The sequence below is a fragment of the Diuraphis noxia genome, unplaced genomic scaffold (genome assembly GCF_037042655.1).
Source record: "Diuraphis noxia isolate RWA-SAM2 unplaced genomic scaffold, SU_Dnox_SAM2 contig0004, whole genome shotgun sequence".
Taxonomy (NCBI): domain Eukaryota; kingdom Metazoa; phylum Arthropoda; class Insecta; order Hemiptera; family Aphididae; genus Diuraphis; species Diuraphis noxia.
The window spans coordinates 31571085-31590312 of record NW_028301714.1 but is presented as its reverse complement, the minus strand read 5'-3'; the positions used below and the strand labels follow the sequence as shown (position 1 = coordinate 31590312).

The following is a 19228-nucleotide window of genomic DNA, read 5'->3' as shown; positions in this document are numbered from 1 at the left end:
TGCTAGAAACATTATAATTTCAAAAAATATAAATTTTTTTTTAAATATTTTACATGAACATTTTTAAATATCATATGCACCTAGGTAAATTTATATTTTTTTAAATTATAATGATTCTAACATAAACTAGATCGTAATTTACTTAACGAGAATATTGATATTTTAAAAAATTTAAAAAAATCATCCATTTGACATAAATAATTTTTTTACCATATAAATTTTTCTCAAAATAAGATTTAGATTGAATGTTTTTGAATATTTTTTTATGAATTTTTAAGTTTTTATTTTCAGTATTAAAAAATAAAAAATAAAAAATCTAGCGCAAATGTCTATGAATTGTATTTAAAAATATTGATTACAACAAAAGTTATTTCATTTGTCAGGATGTCAGATCTCCGTGAGACACCCTGTATAGTGTATATGCATACATTTCAATTATATACTAAATTATGATAAATACTTATGAATTAATTAATAATAGATTATATTTTGAAGCAATTATTTATTATAAACTTATATGTCTCATAGTTAATTAATGGGTATATTTCTAAAAAATTTATATATTCGAATGGATAGCGTGGGTGGGTGAAGGAGCATTCATTACATAAATAACACCACCGCTTATTTGAATATGCAAGTGAATCGGCTAACGTGACAGTCAGTTGAACATCTAGTAATCTCCGAGTATTGTAAATAAATTGATAATCTGTTAATATCGAAGAGGTAGGGTCCAGCTTTAAATTTATTTATTTATTAATTTATTCGTGATAGATATTAATCCACCTCTTATCAGGAGCGGTATGAGTACGTATGCGCATTTTTTCATACACCCCTTCGATTATTCGTTGTCATACCACTCCTGATATAGTATAAGGGATAATTATTATAATGATATACTTCCCTCATCTTAGACATTAAATAGTTAACCATTACACGTTTATAGATTTTTATATCAAATATTATGAAGTTACTTAACTCCCGACTCTCTGATGATGAATTCATGATTTTCCTACACGTTGAAATGTCTGGAGTGGTGTCACCCGTCAATTCTTCTAACTATAAAAGTAATAAATTATAAACCATTAATTATGGGGATAGAATTATTTCCTATCATGAAACGATGAAACAAAACAAAATAAAAAAATTACATACCATCTTCTCTTTCAATCTGTGTAGGTTCGATATACAAGTATGTCTGTTGGATATTTGTATGCAAATATATAAATAGACAAATGAAATCTCGTATCTTAATGTGACACCTATATATTAACTATTCCGTTAGTAATAATATTAAACTTTAAGCGTTATGTTACGTAATATGTGTTGATAATTTCTAAAATATCATGAAAACATGCTATACATTGAGTGTATAGTATACCTACTATATAACATATTACTCCTCATCACACCTTTTAGAGAATGAGTGATATGCTCAGTTTCTTAACACCTTAGTATGAAATTTAAATCAAATTACCACATTTATAATAATAATAATATTAGGATAAGAGACCTAGTCGGGTAAATACATCATTAGTTGATCGTTTCTCAAATATCCGACATAAAGCTATTATTACTTTCCACACAGTTAATTATATCTAATTTCCGATAGGGTGTGAGCAATTACCTATATTGAAAGATATTTTAAATAAAATATTTTATTCTTTTAAATAAAACATGATATTTTTCGGTGAAATTTTTATGAAAAACAGAAAAAAACTTCAAGTGCGAGAGCCGTCACCGTTAATCGATTGCACGACGTATGTGTTGGATTTCGATGAACGTAAGTTTTTAAATGTGGGTATCGTCGCCAGTTCTGAATTCAACCTCGGGGTAGGGGGTTATAATGGGGAGGGTTACGGTAATTATGATTCGTCTTCTAACATCTAAGTGATATATATATATATTAGATATGAGCTCCTAAATCGAATATACTCGACCTAACCCCACCTTTGAAACGGTCTCGTGGAATTAGTGATCTCATTTCAATAGGAGATTCAACGTATGAAGTGGATCCTATATTACCTATCTCGATAATGTTAATGGCAGACATCGATAATGGAGCGAATGGAAAAGGTGTGGTAAAAACAAACGAACCCTCGTTAAAAAAACGTACTAAGAGTCGTGACGTGATCTCTATCGAGTCTAGAACCCACCCGAGTGCTATGTGTTACTGAATCATAAAGATTTACTAATTCCTCTACCGGCGATCGTTAAACAGGCGAGCTGTATGGTTATTTATCTGAAAACAACTTATGTGCGACACCCGAGAATGTATGAGGATACCAAGTCATGTATCGAAAATATGTATAAGGACTTCTAAATTCAATCGCACGGGGTGAAGGATGTACTGATCCGGGGTATGCCAATGAGATAAAGACGCTGTCGGCAGGCGCATTAGCACACCTATGATATAGACACGACGTGTGTGGGCGATATGGTATGAGTGGTGAGCGGACAGCACCACCGTCGACGTCTACCTCATTACATTAACATGTGGTATGATATATTATGCATTTATAGTAATATAATATATATTCAAAAATAACTATTTATGGAATAGGTAATATTTATTTAATTTATTAAATTATTCCCCTTAGATCCCTGAGCCACTCGCAACAGAAATGATCGAAAATGATTATGTCACTTCATATTCATCACCTGCAGCTCCATCATCTCCAGAGATTGGATAACCAGGGTGTTCTAACATGACATCACCACAGAGACCTATGTCGCCCTCATCATTCCTAGCAGGCTACGATTTCTATTAACTTCTATTAACATGAAGATAAAAATTTGTTTAAAACTTTAAATTTTAAATAAAATATATATGTATATATATATTCAAATAATAACGTTGTTTATCAAGTCCTATTCATTACCCTTACCTTATGAGTCCTTTGAAAATTTTGATTGAAACTACTTAGCAAAAAATATAAAATAATATACACTCATTAAGTAAATATATTAATAATATTATTGCTCAAAGAACCTTATTTAACTGGCTATTAACAAATATTAGGAATATGGCAACCTGCCAACCTGCATTATTATTATATAAGTAAATAGCAATTCAATTCAATTATTTAGCTAGTCGCGTTAAATACAAATGGACAATTCCTGTTACATTACAGTAAGTTTCATAGAAGTTTTCGAGTGAAAATAATAATAATTAATAACTATTATGTTATAGATTGAAGAAGATATCGAAAAGACAATTAATAATAACAATATGATTTCAAAAATATTAAATGACTGAAAAAAAAAATAAAAAAATAAACACACACATCATGGTAAACAATTTTATAATTTATTTATATTGCCAAGTATACAATGGTTGCTTATAGAAATGGTGTATGTCATTTTATCCGACACTACGGGTATAATGACATGGTAGGTACAATTAAAAAAAAGTGAATTCAAATTATTTGTTTGTCTTAAATGTACAATTAGAGTTCAGAAATATGTGTATAATATAAACAGAGATATGCTGCTCAAGTTTCATGTGTTAGCTAACATTATTTCCTTCAATTTTTTTTAATTAAAAAATGGTATGTCATATTAAGCCAGTCTCCCCTACCTTTGTCCTCAAATTAATCGATTTCAGATCCGACTCAAACGTACAAGGTGACACCAATTATAAGCAACGACGTAATAACTTAAAACCCTTTATTTAAACTACTTAAACGTACACACATAGCAAAAACTGTTTTCTTTTCTCCCTCTGTATTTATAGTAAAATAAATTGCCTCCCCGGTTGAACCTCTCCGTTTTTAAATTAGTAAAATACGAGAAAATCTAATACTATTTTTTATTTTTTTTATAGGGATGGAAAGATGAAACAAATAGTACACACAATGAGTCCACCGAAGGAGGACTCAGGTATGTTTTGAAAGCAATACAAACATTTTTATCGCCAGATACTAGAGCCCCAGAAATACAAAACAGCATAACAAATTCTACAAGGGCTATCATTAATCATAGTCTTTATAATAATAATAACATAACAAATATAATTAATAATTATTATTATTACAACAGTAATAACGCCTCTTAAATCCTATGCCTATGCTAAAGTGATTGAAAACTTTACTCTTGTTATTTATGCCGCTAGGTTCGCTGCCTACCCTCTAGAGTATAAGAAATTTTAATATTTGTATGGTTCTAATATTGATGATTTGATTCAAATTATTAAAATGTTCAACTTTTTTTGTAAAAAGGCGTTATAATCTAATACCCACTTAGCAAGACATATAAAATAATATACACACATTAGGTAAGTAAATATGCTAATAATATTATTGCTCAAAGAACCTTATTTAACTGGCAATTAACAAATATTATGGCAACCTGCATTATTATTATATAAGTAAATAGCAATTCAATTCAATTATTTAGCTAGTCGCGTTAAATACAAATGGACAATTCCTGTTACATTACCGTAAGTTTCATAGAAGTTTCCGAGTGAAAATAATAATAATTAATAACTATTCTTATATTATAGATTGAAGAAGATATCGAAACTAAAAATAAAAATAATATGTATTCAAAAATACTAAATGTAGTATTAATTATAATAATATTCGGTATGTTGCTCACAATAATATTACAGAGGGTGAATTGGGGGAGGACGCGGGGGGACTGAGCTACTCTTCATTTTTTCTTCAAATTATAGCGTATACCCCTTATTATTATATTAATCAAGGAATAGGGTTACTATTAAATTGATTTGCTTAATTGTTAAACTTCATTTAGAGTCCACCTTTATTTATTTTTTCAATACAACCACTGAATAATAATGTTTATAGATTTTGAAGATAATAATCGTAAATCGCAACGGATTCTGGTAAGTCACAACTGAAAATGTATTTCGTACGTCTGTAAGACAAACTTCTAGGCCCGTAGCAGTTGCACAAACATTTAAGAGTGTTTTAATTATTGTCGTATAATATGTACTTTTCAATCCATATACATCTAACTTTGATTAAATAACAAAAAGACCTTGAATTAACCGGTTTTAGTTTTGTTATCAAAGGTAGATAGAAATGCGAAATATAGTACCTTTGTCCTCTACGATCATAAATTAATCGATTTCAGATCCGACTCAAACGTACAAGGTGACACCAAATATAAGCAACGACGTAATAACTTAAAACCCTTTATTTAAACTACTTAAACGTACACCATAGCAAAAACTGTTTTCTTTTCTCCTTCTGTATTTATAGTAAAATAAATTGCCTCTCCGGTTGAACCTCTCCGTTTTTAAATTAGTAAAATACGAGAAAATCTTATATTATATTTTTTTATTTTTTTTATAGGGATGGAAAGACGAAGGCCGCGACGAAACAAACAATACACATATTGAGTCCACCGAAGGAGGACTCATGTATGTTTGGAAAGCTATACAAACATTTATTTCGCCAGACCCTAGAGCCCCAAAAATCAAAAATAGCATAACAAATGCTACAAAGTCTATGATTAAACATAATTAATAATTATTACAACTGTAATCACACCCCGTAAATCGTATACCGTAGAGATAGATAGCATAACAAATTCAACAAAATCTGTGATTAATCAATACAAAAATAATAACATAACCGAAAATAACATAACTATTATTAATATTTTGTTGAATTTGGTATGTTATTTTCTATTTCTGGGGTACAGGGGTCTGTCGAAATAAATTTTTGTACAGCTTTCCAAGCATACATAATTAAATATATTTTTCACTTGCGTTTATATTATATTATTTTAATAATTATCATAGCAGAGACTGTTAGCGCTTCAAAAGTCATTAAAAGATAATTAAAAGACCTGACATGGATTAGGCATTGTTAGGAGGGAAGGGTCAAGGCCGGGCGCGGCCAGCACGTTCATGATAGCATATAGAACCGGAGTGTCCGAATTGGTTCCGAAACATCCGAATTTGTTCCCGGGTTGTTACAAAGGGTATATCCGAATTAATTCCAGAATTGTTAAAATTTTGGCTTAATAAATAATATATAATAAACATTTTTAAAAATTAAAATCTTAATTTAAAAATATAAAATAAATAATAATAAATATAAGCGGTATATCCTTGTTTTTAATTCGTTCATTTTTTTTTATAGTTATTATTTTCAATTATTGAGGTAAAAACTTGTAACAAACATTTAAAAAAAATTTAAATCTACTGGATTTCGTTATTTTTATATTTTTTGTCCATTTCTGTTTTTATAAATATTTCCTTATTTTTAGACTTCAGGTTTTGTAGTTTATTCGAACTTCGCAATTTTATATAAGTTTCAATTTGAACTTCTTTTAGTACATCCATAAATTGAAATATGTTTGGATGTGCGGAATAAAAGCAACTGTTGAATTTGCTGTGAAATGATTCACAGCAATAATTAGTACCTATAGTTCGTTCTATAGGTACTACTGATATATTCAGCCCACATTGTTGGTGGAAGTGAGCTATATTTTTAAATATAATTTTCAAAATATAATCGAAGAATTCATCAAGTTTTTCATTTAAAATATTAATTATAATATTAAATATTTCATTTATATTATACTGTTTTTTGTTTTTTCATAAGTCCGTATTAATTATATATCAATGCGAAAATCACTATTGTAAAAGTGTTTTAACATGCATGTTCCTCCATTTTTTATATATATAAATTTATAACCTAAAATTTAACCCACAAAACAATAAGTATGAAAACAAACTTACCGTAAATATCGATTCTTTCAGAATTTGGTGGAATCCGTTACTTATATCAATTCGAAGCTGACTAAATTTAAGTCTTAAAATAATATCATTTATGAAAAAAAATATATACAAGAAATTCGGAATGCACTATGTTTTCGTTCATATTTGCTTTACTAACTAATTGAAATGTTAGAATCTTTAATCGACTGCGACTTCTGGAACGACTTTGACAATCGCCATAGATTATATTAATATATTAAGTCAATAAGATATATCCTATATCCATAGATACCTACTGTGCCGGATTAACCACTAGGCACGGTAGGCACGTGCCTACAGGCGCCGTTTTTGAGGGGCGCCAAAATTTAATACATTTGTCATTTATTGAAAATTAGAACAATTCTAAAAAATATTTTTTAGTTGTATAAATTTTATACAAAAAAAAATATACACTATAATAATTAAAATTAAAACTCAAATGTAATTTTAATGATTATATTTTATTATCACCGACAAATTGTTCTGGAGAGCGATCGTTTTCAGTATTGAAACAAATCAAAAATTATTTAAGGTCTACTACTAGTGCTGAACGCTTAAATTCTTTAGCATTACTTATCATAGAAAGTGAACTCTTAAATGAAATATCATTTATTAATATAATAGAATAATTCTCTGAATGTAAGACTAGAAAGCGACAATTTGTTTTATAAAACAAAGTAGTAATAATTAAAACAAATTTTTTTTTATCTATACATATAAGCTATAAATTTAATTTAATCAAATTTATGATAAAATATTGTATTTTGTATATATAAAGTGTAACCTAGTGCTAAAAAAACAATGTCTCCCAGCATCCCCTCCCAAATTTGAATACTGTGTTTACTGATAATAATGTTAAATAAATACAATATTATCTAGTATATATTATTAATTGTATAATTCTATGAACTTACAAATAATTAGTATATTATGTTAGGTACATAATATTTACTTTTACTTTCAAAGGCCTGGGTAGGGGGGGCGCCAGAAAAATGTTTGCCTACAGGCGCAAAATATCTTAATCCAATACTGGGTACCTATATTATAATATACAACTTTTATATCAAATAGATCCGTAATTTGTTCATTGAAATAATGATGTGAGATAAAACAATTGTATAGAAAAAAATTATACTTTAAAGTAAAACTATGTATAACATCATACTTATAAAGTAAGTACCTCATTTTCATAAGTATACGATTTATTTATCTACTTTAAGCATTCTGTTTTTATTTTATTTTATTTTTTTTTGGGCTGTACTGTTTATAATGCTATTTACAAAACGTATTATTAATATTCTATGAGTGGGCAGTGGCGTACCTATAATGAGTACAAAATAATTCGATAACCACCGAGTTTCTGTATACCTAGTATTTTATGCATTGCGCGCTTCGGTGTTTACGACGCTTATCCGTTTCGAAACATTTATACTATATTAGACTATTTCCATCAAAAGAATTTAAAAACTTACAAAAATATTGATTCTTCTGGTGAAACTTCTGTTAGTGCGGTTACGGACGCTATAACGCATCATCTTTGCCACTCTCAACTGGATGTAAGTATATTCTGATTTTTATGAAATTATTAATTTATCGAACAGAATAATATATTGAATTGCTTGTTGCCATAGATTTATACATTTATAGGTATATATAACCATAATCATAAGTAACTATACATACTTTTTATTATTTATTTTAGAAATTTACCGCGTTCACCGATAACATAGCTGTATACAATATGGTATTATTATGTCATATTCTCAGAAGTTCAAAACTTTAACAATTATAAGTTCTATTTGACAGGCTGTAATCAATTTGCACCAAAATTAACCCAAAATATATACAATATGTTATATGTGTAATTTGCACCCATTTTTTTTTTTTAAATGCGTTTGTAATTTACACCAAAATAAGAATATGACAAAACATTCTTCTTCATTTGTTGACCATAATACAGCAGAGCTTTCATAACTAAACATTCGTTTCTTTAAACTTTTTCTTTTAGATTTAAACTCTGGTGTTATATCAATTTGTTTGAAAATATGAATAGCTTCTTCTTTTGCTTCATTAAATTCATTTTCACGATACTTAAACTGTTTCTGGCCTTTCAAATTGTTTACAGCAAAATCAATTGGAATTTTTTCATTTTGCAGAGTTTTGCTTACTTTATTAATATTATTTATTTTTTTCGTTTTTGATTTAGTTTAATTAATAAAATTTCAAATTAAATATTATATTAATATGTAATATATTATGTAAATTTTTGTACTTAATAAAGAAAACTTGGGATTTTTCATGTGTGTGAGCGCGGGGCCTAAATGAGAAGCCCAAAGCGCGGGGCCCGGGGCGTGGGCCCCGCTCGCCCTTGCCTAGAGGGTGTGCACTATTATTGTATTATCATTTTATCAACATTTATTTACACGATGAATGATTTTCTTTATTTTAATTGATACAAATTCAATATTTTCAATATTAAATTTAAATCCGCTTGTTAAACATATCAACATTATTTAAGAATTAAGTTGATCTACATTAAATGATAATAGTTATGTTCTATGTTTTAAAGTAATTTGACAATAGAGTAGATATGTCACATATTGTGTGTGTCTTATTGATTGTTTATGGCTTTTTTATTTTTTCATGTATTTAGTGCAAGAAAAAAACATAATTCTCAAAGATCAATATATATTTAAAAAAGTTTATACATTGCACATTCAAGGAGACCAATCTGAGTATTTTATAGGATACCATGCTGCTATGAAAACTCGAATTTTAGAAATTATTACGATTACAGTACGTGTCGTGGACGTAAAATTTGATATGTTGAGTATGGGTCAGAAAGAAAGATAATGAATGCACTGACAACCTTTTAAGTGTTATCGAGTTGAACAAGTTCTTGATTGTTGATAGGTAGTTTGAAGTAAAAAGTATGATTTTGGTCATAACATATTTTGTTAAAATATCAGATCAATCAAATGAATATTTTGTTTAAATCTATAAGATAACCAACTTTATTACTTAATATTTACAATGTTATTAAAATTTTAACTATTAACGCTAAAAAAAAAATTGTGACTAACGATTTTTGATTTTTTTTAATCACTATAAGAACAACTCATAAGGAACCTTGTATTAAATTTTCAAATTTTTTGGCCATCTAACATTTTTTTTATTAACATTTCAAAAAAAAATTCTCAGAAAAATCGAAAATTTCAGTGGTCTATAAATAGCTCAAAAAAATATTTTGAAAAGTTAACTGTATATAGATAACACTAATTTAAACATTTGGTGAAAATTTCAAGTATTTACAGTGATTAGTTTTTGAATTACAATCATATAAAAAAATCGACTTGGTTGAAAACTGGTTTTGCGTAAAAATTTCCGTTTTTCCGTCATTTTTTTTTTCGTTTTTCTCGATTTTTTTGAAAACTGTTGGAAAATGTTTACTTTTGACCTCTATAATGCACCAAGGATATTCACTTTTACATCGGAAACCACCCTCAAAGTTTGAAATTGAAGCATTATTTCGACTAGTTATGCTGTACACAGACACAAAAAAAAAACACACATCATTGTAAAATCAATACATTCATCACTTCGTTCAGAATCTAATACTTTATATTATTATATGAGTATATTATGTTTAATAAACTAAGATATTTTTTCTCACAACTTTAAATTCTGAACGTTCCGTCGATACATATGTTTATTTTACAATGTATGTGTGTTTATTAATTTTTATTTCTACAATTTTAAAAGAAAATATTATTTTCTTGATTCCCTACCTAGTCTACCTTCATCATAAATTCATAACCTATTAAGTATTAAATCTCCAGATAAGTACATAAAAAAAAACTTTTTTACTTTTGTTAACAATTTATTGAATATTATTAATTATTACAGGTAATTATTGTTTAGCAAAATATTTTTAAATTGAAAAAATGTGTAATATGTTATTATTATAATTATTGTTCAAATTAAATTTTTTTGCCAAGGGACGGCTCCATCATTACAAAAATAATTTACATATAGTTGTCGTACATCTTTAGCACTTTTCCGGCTATTTCTACTGCGTCCGACCTCCAGGTTAGTTAATGTGTTAGGCAAAGGTCTATCACCCAATTCTATTAATCCATCTTCAATACTTTCTTGATCAAGGCTTCCTGCAGAAATATAATGATGTTGACGTTTCTTACATAAAAAATTATGCAAGGTACAGCAAGCCATAACTAATTGTTCGATACGTTCAAGTTTTAAATTAATACTAGTGTGAAAAATACGAAAGTGGTTAACTAACATACCAAACGCATTTTCAATTACGCGTCGGGCTCTAGACAACCTATAATTAAATATTCTTCGTTCAATGTTGAGTTCTCCTTGGCCAAAAGGTTTCAAAAAATCTTCTCGTAATGCAAATGCTTCATCCCCAAGAAATACATATGGTAAAATTGTTGTTGAACTAGACTTTGGTGTTGAAGGTTCTGGAATATGTAATTCGTTGTGTTTTAATTTATGATAGAACTCTGTGTACTCTATAACACCACCATCAGATACTCTTCCATTGATCCCGAAGTGCACCATAATAAATTCATAATTAGCATTAGCGATTCCCATCAATACTAAACTATTGTAACCTTTATAGTTAGAAACCATACGAAACCCATACATCACTACAATCTCAATCATCGCATCTATTCCAGACACAGACACAGTCAGAAACAGCTCATTTTTCTCAAACACCACAACTAATTCATACTCCTCATACTCAACAAAACATCAGTCAAGATTTAGGTTCCTCATCAACGACTGATTTACATCGTTTCTATGAAGAATTTAAACCATAAATAATCTACACGCATCCACTTCGGTTATCCATGGGCCATGACCCATAACTTATTATTAGTTATATACAGGACGTATATATACAGTATTATAATAAAATTTAAGATATTACTTATACATTTTTAAAATGTTTGTAATTTAAAAATATAATTACGTTTAAAAAGATAAACATATTTATGTATAATTCAATAAGTTATGTTTTTTTTTAATTGTTCTTCATTGAAAAAATTTATATTTTTTAAGATATATTTTATTTGACATTAACAATATACATACTTTCAAATACTTGTCTTTTAGTACGGTGTAAATTGCATTACAGGTTTCAGGGATGATTTCACCTAATAACTGTGGAGAGATAACTGTTGTAAATTTTTAGGTCTTCGTAAGTACATCCAGTGGCTAAAAAACGTAGTGTGGCCGTCAATGGTTCATGAGGCGTAATTGATTTTCTTAAATGAGTATCTTCTTTTTTAATCAAAGGTGTAACTAACTTAAGTAATTCCAAATAGGTATCTTCATCCATTCTAAGATAATTGTGCCAATCTTCAGGATGAAATCTTATCTCATTTAATAGGTTCTGCACATGTGAATATTGTGATCTTTTTAGTAGCCATTCTTTTACCCATTTTCGTTTTTTAGCTTTCTTCTTATTTTCAATCATCACTGCTGCAGTAGCCACTAAAGCTAAATACATGGTGCGTGAAACAGGAGCCATAATAGTTAATCAGGTACCTAAGTAAAAAATAGGCATGGAACGGCGGAAATTGATTTTAAGCGTAATCGCAGAAGTGCATCGAAATACTGAACACTGAAAAAAATTCTATAGTGTGTGTCAATGGTTCGAACACCGAACAACGATGAAAAATAGATAGTGTGTGTGGTTCTCGGGTGTACGAACAAAACAGTTCGAACTACACCGTACACCGTACGCGGACAAATAAAACCGTAGTGTGTGGCCAGCTTAAGACTATTATGATTTTTCTGAAGCCATCGGCTTTTAGATAATACCATCAAATAATAAATATCACTAGACAATATTGTCAATATTACTATTATTACTAATGCTTTCGAATCGTCTCCATGTTAATTATTATAATACTGTCATCTGTCACAATTTATTTCAGTATTAAATTATATAATTAGTTCGCTAATTCATTTTCTATCAACAGTTATAAAAAATTATTAAATACACTTCTTGCCCAAGTCTAAGGTATTATCTTATCTATTTTCGCTAAAATCAAGTGCTCTACAGACTATGATTCTATTCTTCTATCCAATGCATAGTTACACACAAAACACATTAGGATTAGGTTATCCACTTTTGAAATTTATTAATATTATAACCTATCAAAGTGTAGGTACCTATTTTAACATTTTATTCTCAACTTATTACCATTCATTTATCTTCTATAGGACCTATATTAGTATATTATTGCTATTATATTTATTATGTATTTGTTATACTGCCAATTAAATAATTAAGAGTTGTAACTATCATAATATTACTTACGAGTAAAGCTCATTAAAATAAAAAAAAGCAAAATAAACGCAATAATATTATGTTATTCATGTTATTGACATTTTGATATGTATCAAAATGTTAAGTCGTTAATATTTTGATAGCCTTTCGACAACTAGTTATTAGCTTTATAGGTACATATATTAGCTATCTATTTAAATTATAGATAACCTCCCAACTTGTTATTAACTTATTAAATCAGCTGTAGTAGCATTGTAGCAATAACATTATAAATTATAATAAGTATACACCATGAACCTCCTGCTTAAAATAGTTTAAATTATGCACGTATCGTCTTTAGATTATAATAAAGTTATATGAACATCATAAACACATAAATAATATGTACATTATACGTAATAGGTTACTTTGATGTTTCTTTAACATACATTATATAATTTAAACATTATATCCATATAACTATGGGAAGGGGACTGAGGGGCGGGGGTGATAGTGCTATATCGATATTATAGAATCATGTTTTTTTTAACTACCTACTTAATTACCTAATGGCTAATTCTAATGTTTTTAATTTTTTGTAATTGCACTGCAATTTTATGATAATAGCTAAACACCTAATAGACATGTTTATATATAATTTTACGTAATATATCTAATTAAACCCTAATAAATATTGAAATATTAAATTTTTGAAAATTTATGGAGACCTGATCATTATTAGTATATATTTTATTTAAATGGTCTCTTTGAACAATCCCTGAATCAAATACTGATTTAAAAAACTTTATCTTCTACATCTCCAGGCACATAGTCAGAAAATATTCACTAGGTGGGCCCCCTCCTTCTCGACATTTGTATATTATTATCAGCTTATCATTACTACTAATATATAAGTATATAACTTAATAAGTAATGATACCATATTTTATAATTTTGCCAGTAACTAAACAATAAGTGTAGAACAAAAATACATTTAAATACACTTTCGTGCTGCACATTCGACACTTTTGTGCTGCCAACTGTATTCAACAGCACAATTTTTCGCTAGCTAAATTTCACCCTAGTAAAAAATATTCAGCTTGATTTATTGGACACTGTTGGTCCAATCTGAAAAATTTGTTACTTTATCATTGCTTATGTTCATGATTCATACGTTTAAGTGTAATAATAGCCAAACCCAGATTAAGGGAGAGTCATGGTTCACGGACTCGACTACTCGAGCCTATTACAACTGATATCGAACAATAGTGGTCTCCTCTGGGCTCTGGCCGATGGTAGGTACGTTTCTTATCATATAAAATATTATATGGATAGATTAAGGAACCATTAGGATATTATCAATAGATAATGAATATATTAATATTTTTGGGCCTGGACGGCTGGACCTAAAATTAACATTATCCGGACCTGATGCAAGACTAGCAAGTAGATATCATGGGCGTGTCCACGGGGGGTGCAGGATATGCACCTGCATCCTCTGCAATTTCAAGTGGCACCATTAATTATTAAGAAAAATTATTTATGAAAATATCTACTAGATATACATCAATTATTGACTACAATATTAATGTTAATAAAATTACAATACAAAATCGGAACTGCATAACGGGAATCTAAAAACTATATTATTATGTCGCACGTTTGTAATAGACTGATTGTCATCGTCGAGATTTTTTCATGTATATTATCTACTGACTACTACAGTACAGTACTACCTATAATATATAATAAATAATAATAATTATAAATTTATAAGTACCTTATACTAAATAATTGTTTTTTATACAATTAAGATTATTCGACTATTATTTAATAACAATCCTTAATTCTTTTATTAACGATCGGTCAATATTTTTGAAATAAAGTACCTATGAATCTTAATTAATTTAATATTTAATAATATTAACCGAACCGATGAACATAACAAAAATTAGGTAGGAAGAAAAAAAGCCAGAAATATATAAATATAAATGTGAACATTTATATACCGTTTTATACTTTTACCATTTTATCCTTATAATTTTTTAAGTTTTTTACTATTTTGAATGACAACATAGCTTAGAGTTTTAATTTCATTATATATTTAATATCATATTACACTATACCCAACAAAATATTTATACTATAATATTATTGTTATACATATTTTTAGTCGACTGACCTGCTGTGAATATTATTATATGACTATATTATGTACCTACTATTTTTGTATTCGAGTTTCAGTAATCCGTATATAAAATTGCCTATATTTGTTACTTTTTTTCCTTGGTGTGTTTATTTTTTTGGGCTTTTTTCCGTTAGGTTTTTTTCTGCGATTCCAAAAATTACCACATGATAACCCCAAATCCCTGGGATATTGGTGTACGTCGTACGCCTGAATTATTATTTTAAGAATATTTTATGAATAATTACTATCATACACAACACCAATGAAAAAAATGATAAAATAAAAAATATAGCCACGACTCACGAGCAAAGTAATTTCTTTTTTAAAGGGTACTAAAATAGTAAAATTACTAAATTAGTATTTAGTAAAATAGTATATTATAATTTATAGTTAAATATTGAAGTTACTTTTCAGGTACCTATTTTAATGAAAACGAGAGTAATTTATTATTTTACGCGAGTGTTAATTTAGATTGATTAATGAATTATACAAATTCAATATTAGAAACCTAAACAGTCAGACCACAGAGTTATGCATTTCATAGGAATTTACATATTATTTGAAATATAATTCGATAAAAATAATGTGTTCCATATTCTCTAAATTAAATTCCAAATATTTTTACATAAATTATTGGTAGGTAGTAAGTACTAGATAATATGTGGTATGTGTATAGATATGAATAAAATAAGGCATAGTTTTATGTGATCTGAAAAAAACTTATCGTAGAAAATTGAAGAATTCATTTACCTCTATCATAAAAACTGTAAATAGTGGATGTCCTTGTACCTAATTAAATAGTCAATACTACAAATGCGGAAATACCTATTGACTATTATACACTTATATGCAAGTAAACAAGTAAATAAGTAGATATTACTCAATTATTTAAAAAAAAAAAAACATTATTATCTTGAAACAAAAAATTTAAGCAATTATAATGTTATTTGTTTGAATAATTTTTCAAACCAGTTTCATTCGGTTAAAAAACTTTTATAGGTATGATTTATACAAGAAGTTTTAATAAAATTTTTATCAAATCTACTGTTATACTTTTGAGAAATTAAACGTCAAATCTAAATCAAATTTAATCAACTTCATAGTATACCAATGTGGCGCGTTATTTGTTTATGTGTTAAAAAATTAAAAAATGCATTATTTCGAAAATTGTATTAATTTTTAGTTATGTAGAAAATGAGATATTTCATTGAAATTTATAAAAACTGTATAGGTAATCTTATGACTATGAGCATACGATGAGTAGGTGGGTACAACATAATAATGAAATATTCAATTTATATTATTGGTGGCCTGAATAAATATAACATTTTACTTCTGTGGCTCACCAAAGAAAAAGGTTGGGCAATGGGTATCACGGATTTAGCAGGTACTATACTATAAATACCAATAAACTACTGTCTGTTTGAAATCATACTTGTGTTATAAATATTAAAAGAATATTAACATTGATTGAAAGAATAAGCGCAGTGTATAGAATGGATAGATCAGTATCTAATTATATTCTATTTATGGCAATTTATCATTATTACACAACTTTGTTAATTAAGATTCCACCCATACTTTGATATAAGTATCAACCTAAATAAATAAGGAACTACGTAAGCCATGAAAAAAAAATGATTATGTCAGTGATTGTGTAACATTTAATCAATTAATTATAATAAAAAGAAATGTTCCTAACTGTTGTAAAAAATATATTATATTTAGGAAGAATGGTTATCAGAATTTAAGCTTAAGGCTGTCCCAGAGTTGATTCTTATAATGAATGATTAATTTATATATAAATATCAATTTTTAAAATATTACACTTTTATAATTATATTATAAAGCAACTCGCATAATTCTTTTTGTTAAAATTAAGAAAATATTAATTACTAATACACACAATTTATTATTATTCTGGCATTATATTTGCATTTAACTTCAAGATAATTTAAACACATTTGTAGGTATGATTTGAACTTAACAATAAGACAGTTAAATATTAAGATAATGTAACATGCAAGTTTTATTTTTAGCAATAATGACAATAATATGACATACTATAATGTTTGTTATAAGAAATACATTTTTGTTTTTTGATAACATTTATCAGCAGTCTCGTTAAATTAAAGTAGTTCCCAAAATATGCACCTACACCTAATTGTATTTGGACTAATAATGTATAAATGAATAACTACCACCGATCAGAAGAAAGTTACAACATTTTTGTATTTCGCTATAGCACAATGAAGAAACCAGAATCTTTAAAAAAATAAAATAAATAAATAAAATATTATTATTAAGTATAAATAGAATAAAATATGGCCAAAAATTCAAGCTTAAATATTTTCAATAATTACTATTTGCATGAGATTTTTAATTTAAGTTTCAAATTTTCAGCCAATTTGTCCAAAAATTCAAATGTATTCAAATAATCTGATCTTTGAACACCGTTTATTCCTTTGACGCATATGGCCAAATCTTTAGTCATGAATCCAGCTTCTATTGTTTCAATGCAAACCTCCTCCAATTTGTTGGCAAAGTCTTCTAATTGCTGATTGTTATCCAATTTTGCTCTATGCAATAATCCTCTTGTCCATGCAAAAATGGATGCAATTGGATTAGTAGATGTTTCTTTACCTTGTTGATGCATACGATAATGTCTTGTCACGGTTCCATGTGCAGCTTCAGATTCAACAGTTTTACCATCAGGGCAAATCAATACAGATGTCATTAAACCCAATGATCCATAACCCTGAGCAATAGAATCTGATTGAACATCACCATCATAATTTTTACATGCCCATACAAATCCTCCTTCAGATTTCATGGCATAGGCTACCATGTCGTCAATTAACCTATGTTCATACCAAATACCTTTGGCTTCATACAATGGTTTGTATAGTGATTCATAAATTTCTTGGAAAATGTCTTTGAAACGACCATCATATTTTTTTAAGATGGTGTTTTTAGTACTCAAATATAATGGAAGATTCCTAGATAAAGCAAACTTGAATGAAGAATGCGCAAAATCAACAATAGATGCATCCGTGTTAAACATTCCTAATGCAACTCCTGCACCTTTGAAATCATTGATGACTTCTTCAATTTTATCTTTACCTGAAAACATAAAAAAAAATTACTTAGAAAATGTAGATAAATTAAATTTATTAAAACAATAAATAAAATAAGTAGATAAATATGAACTTACCGTCACTAGAGGTCCATGTCAATGTAAGTTTGCCAGCTCCAGGTACAATGTAGTCTGTAGCTTTATATTGATCAGCATGAGCATGTCTTCCAATTATAATAGGTTTTTCCCATCCAGTGACCAACCTAGGAATGTTTTTGCATACAATGGCTTCTCTGAACACTGTACCTCCGAGAACGTTTCTAATTGTGCCATTGGGGCTCTTCCACATTTTCTTCAGTTTGAATTCTTCAACACGCTTTTCATCAGGCGTAATCGTAGCACATTTGATCCCGACATTATATTTCTTCACGGCTTCGGCACAGTCTATTGTCACTTGATCGTTGGTTAAGTCTCGGTTTTCCATGCCCAAGTCATAAACATGGAGCTCGATGTCCAAGAATGGCAGGATGAGTTTTTCCTTAATCAAATCCCAGATGATGCGGGTCATCTCATCACCCAATATGTCAACAACGGGTCCGGCACTGATTTTCGCCATTGTTGTAGAACGTTAAAAAAAAACAATTTAATTTATATTGGTAGATATAAATGTGTAATATTATCAAGTTATTCAATACGCGAGAAACAGAGGTGAGCGTCTAACTAAACGGTCGAAATGAAATAGAATGGTCAAGGTTCGTACTCCGGACGATTAGAAATATAAATAATTTAAACTCGATCTGGTTTGGTATGGTTAATTGCGTCAATTAATTAGATGAATATATTATGTATAATATTATGTGAAATAACAGCAACGGGAAGTTCGGCTTCTCGGTTACATAAAAAATATTAGACGGACTACGTGGAGGTTTG

General features: G+C 28.3%; 1 protein-coding gene across 1 annotated transcript; it reads right to left on the bottom strand.

Annotated features, from left to right (window-relative positions):
- Positions 1–17225: 17225 nt before the first annotated feature.
- Positions 17226–19223, bottom strand: Idh (isocitrate dehydrogenase [NADP] cytoplasmic). The gene is made up of 2 exons (XM_015521142.2): positions 18437–19223; positions 17226–18345 (listed from the first exon to the last, which is right to left on the bottom strand). Exons 1-2 carry the CDS (start codon positions 18912–18914, stop codon positions 17585–17587), a joined length of 1239 nt encoding a protein of 412 aa, XP_015376628.1. The 5' UTR covers positions 18915–19223; the 3' UTR covers positions 17226–17584.
- Positions 19224–19228: the final 5 nt, after the last annotated feature.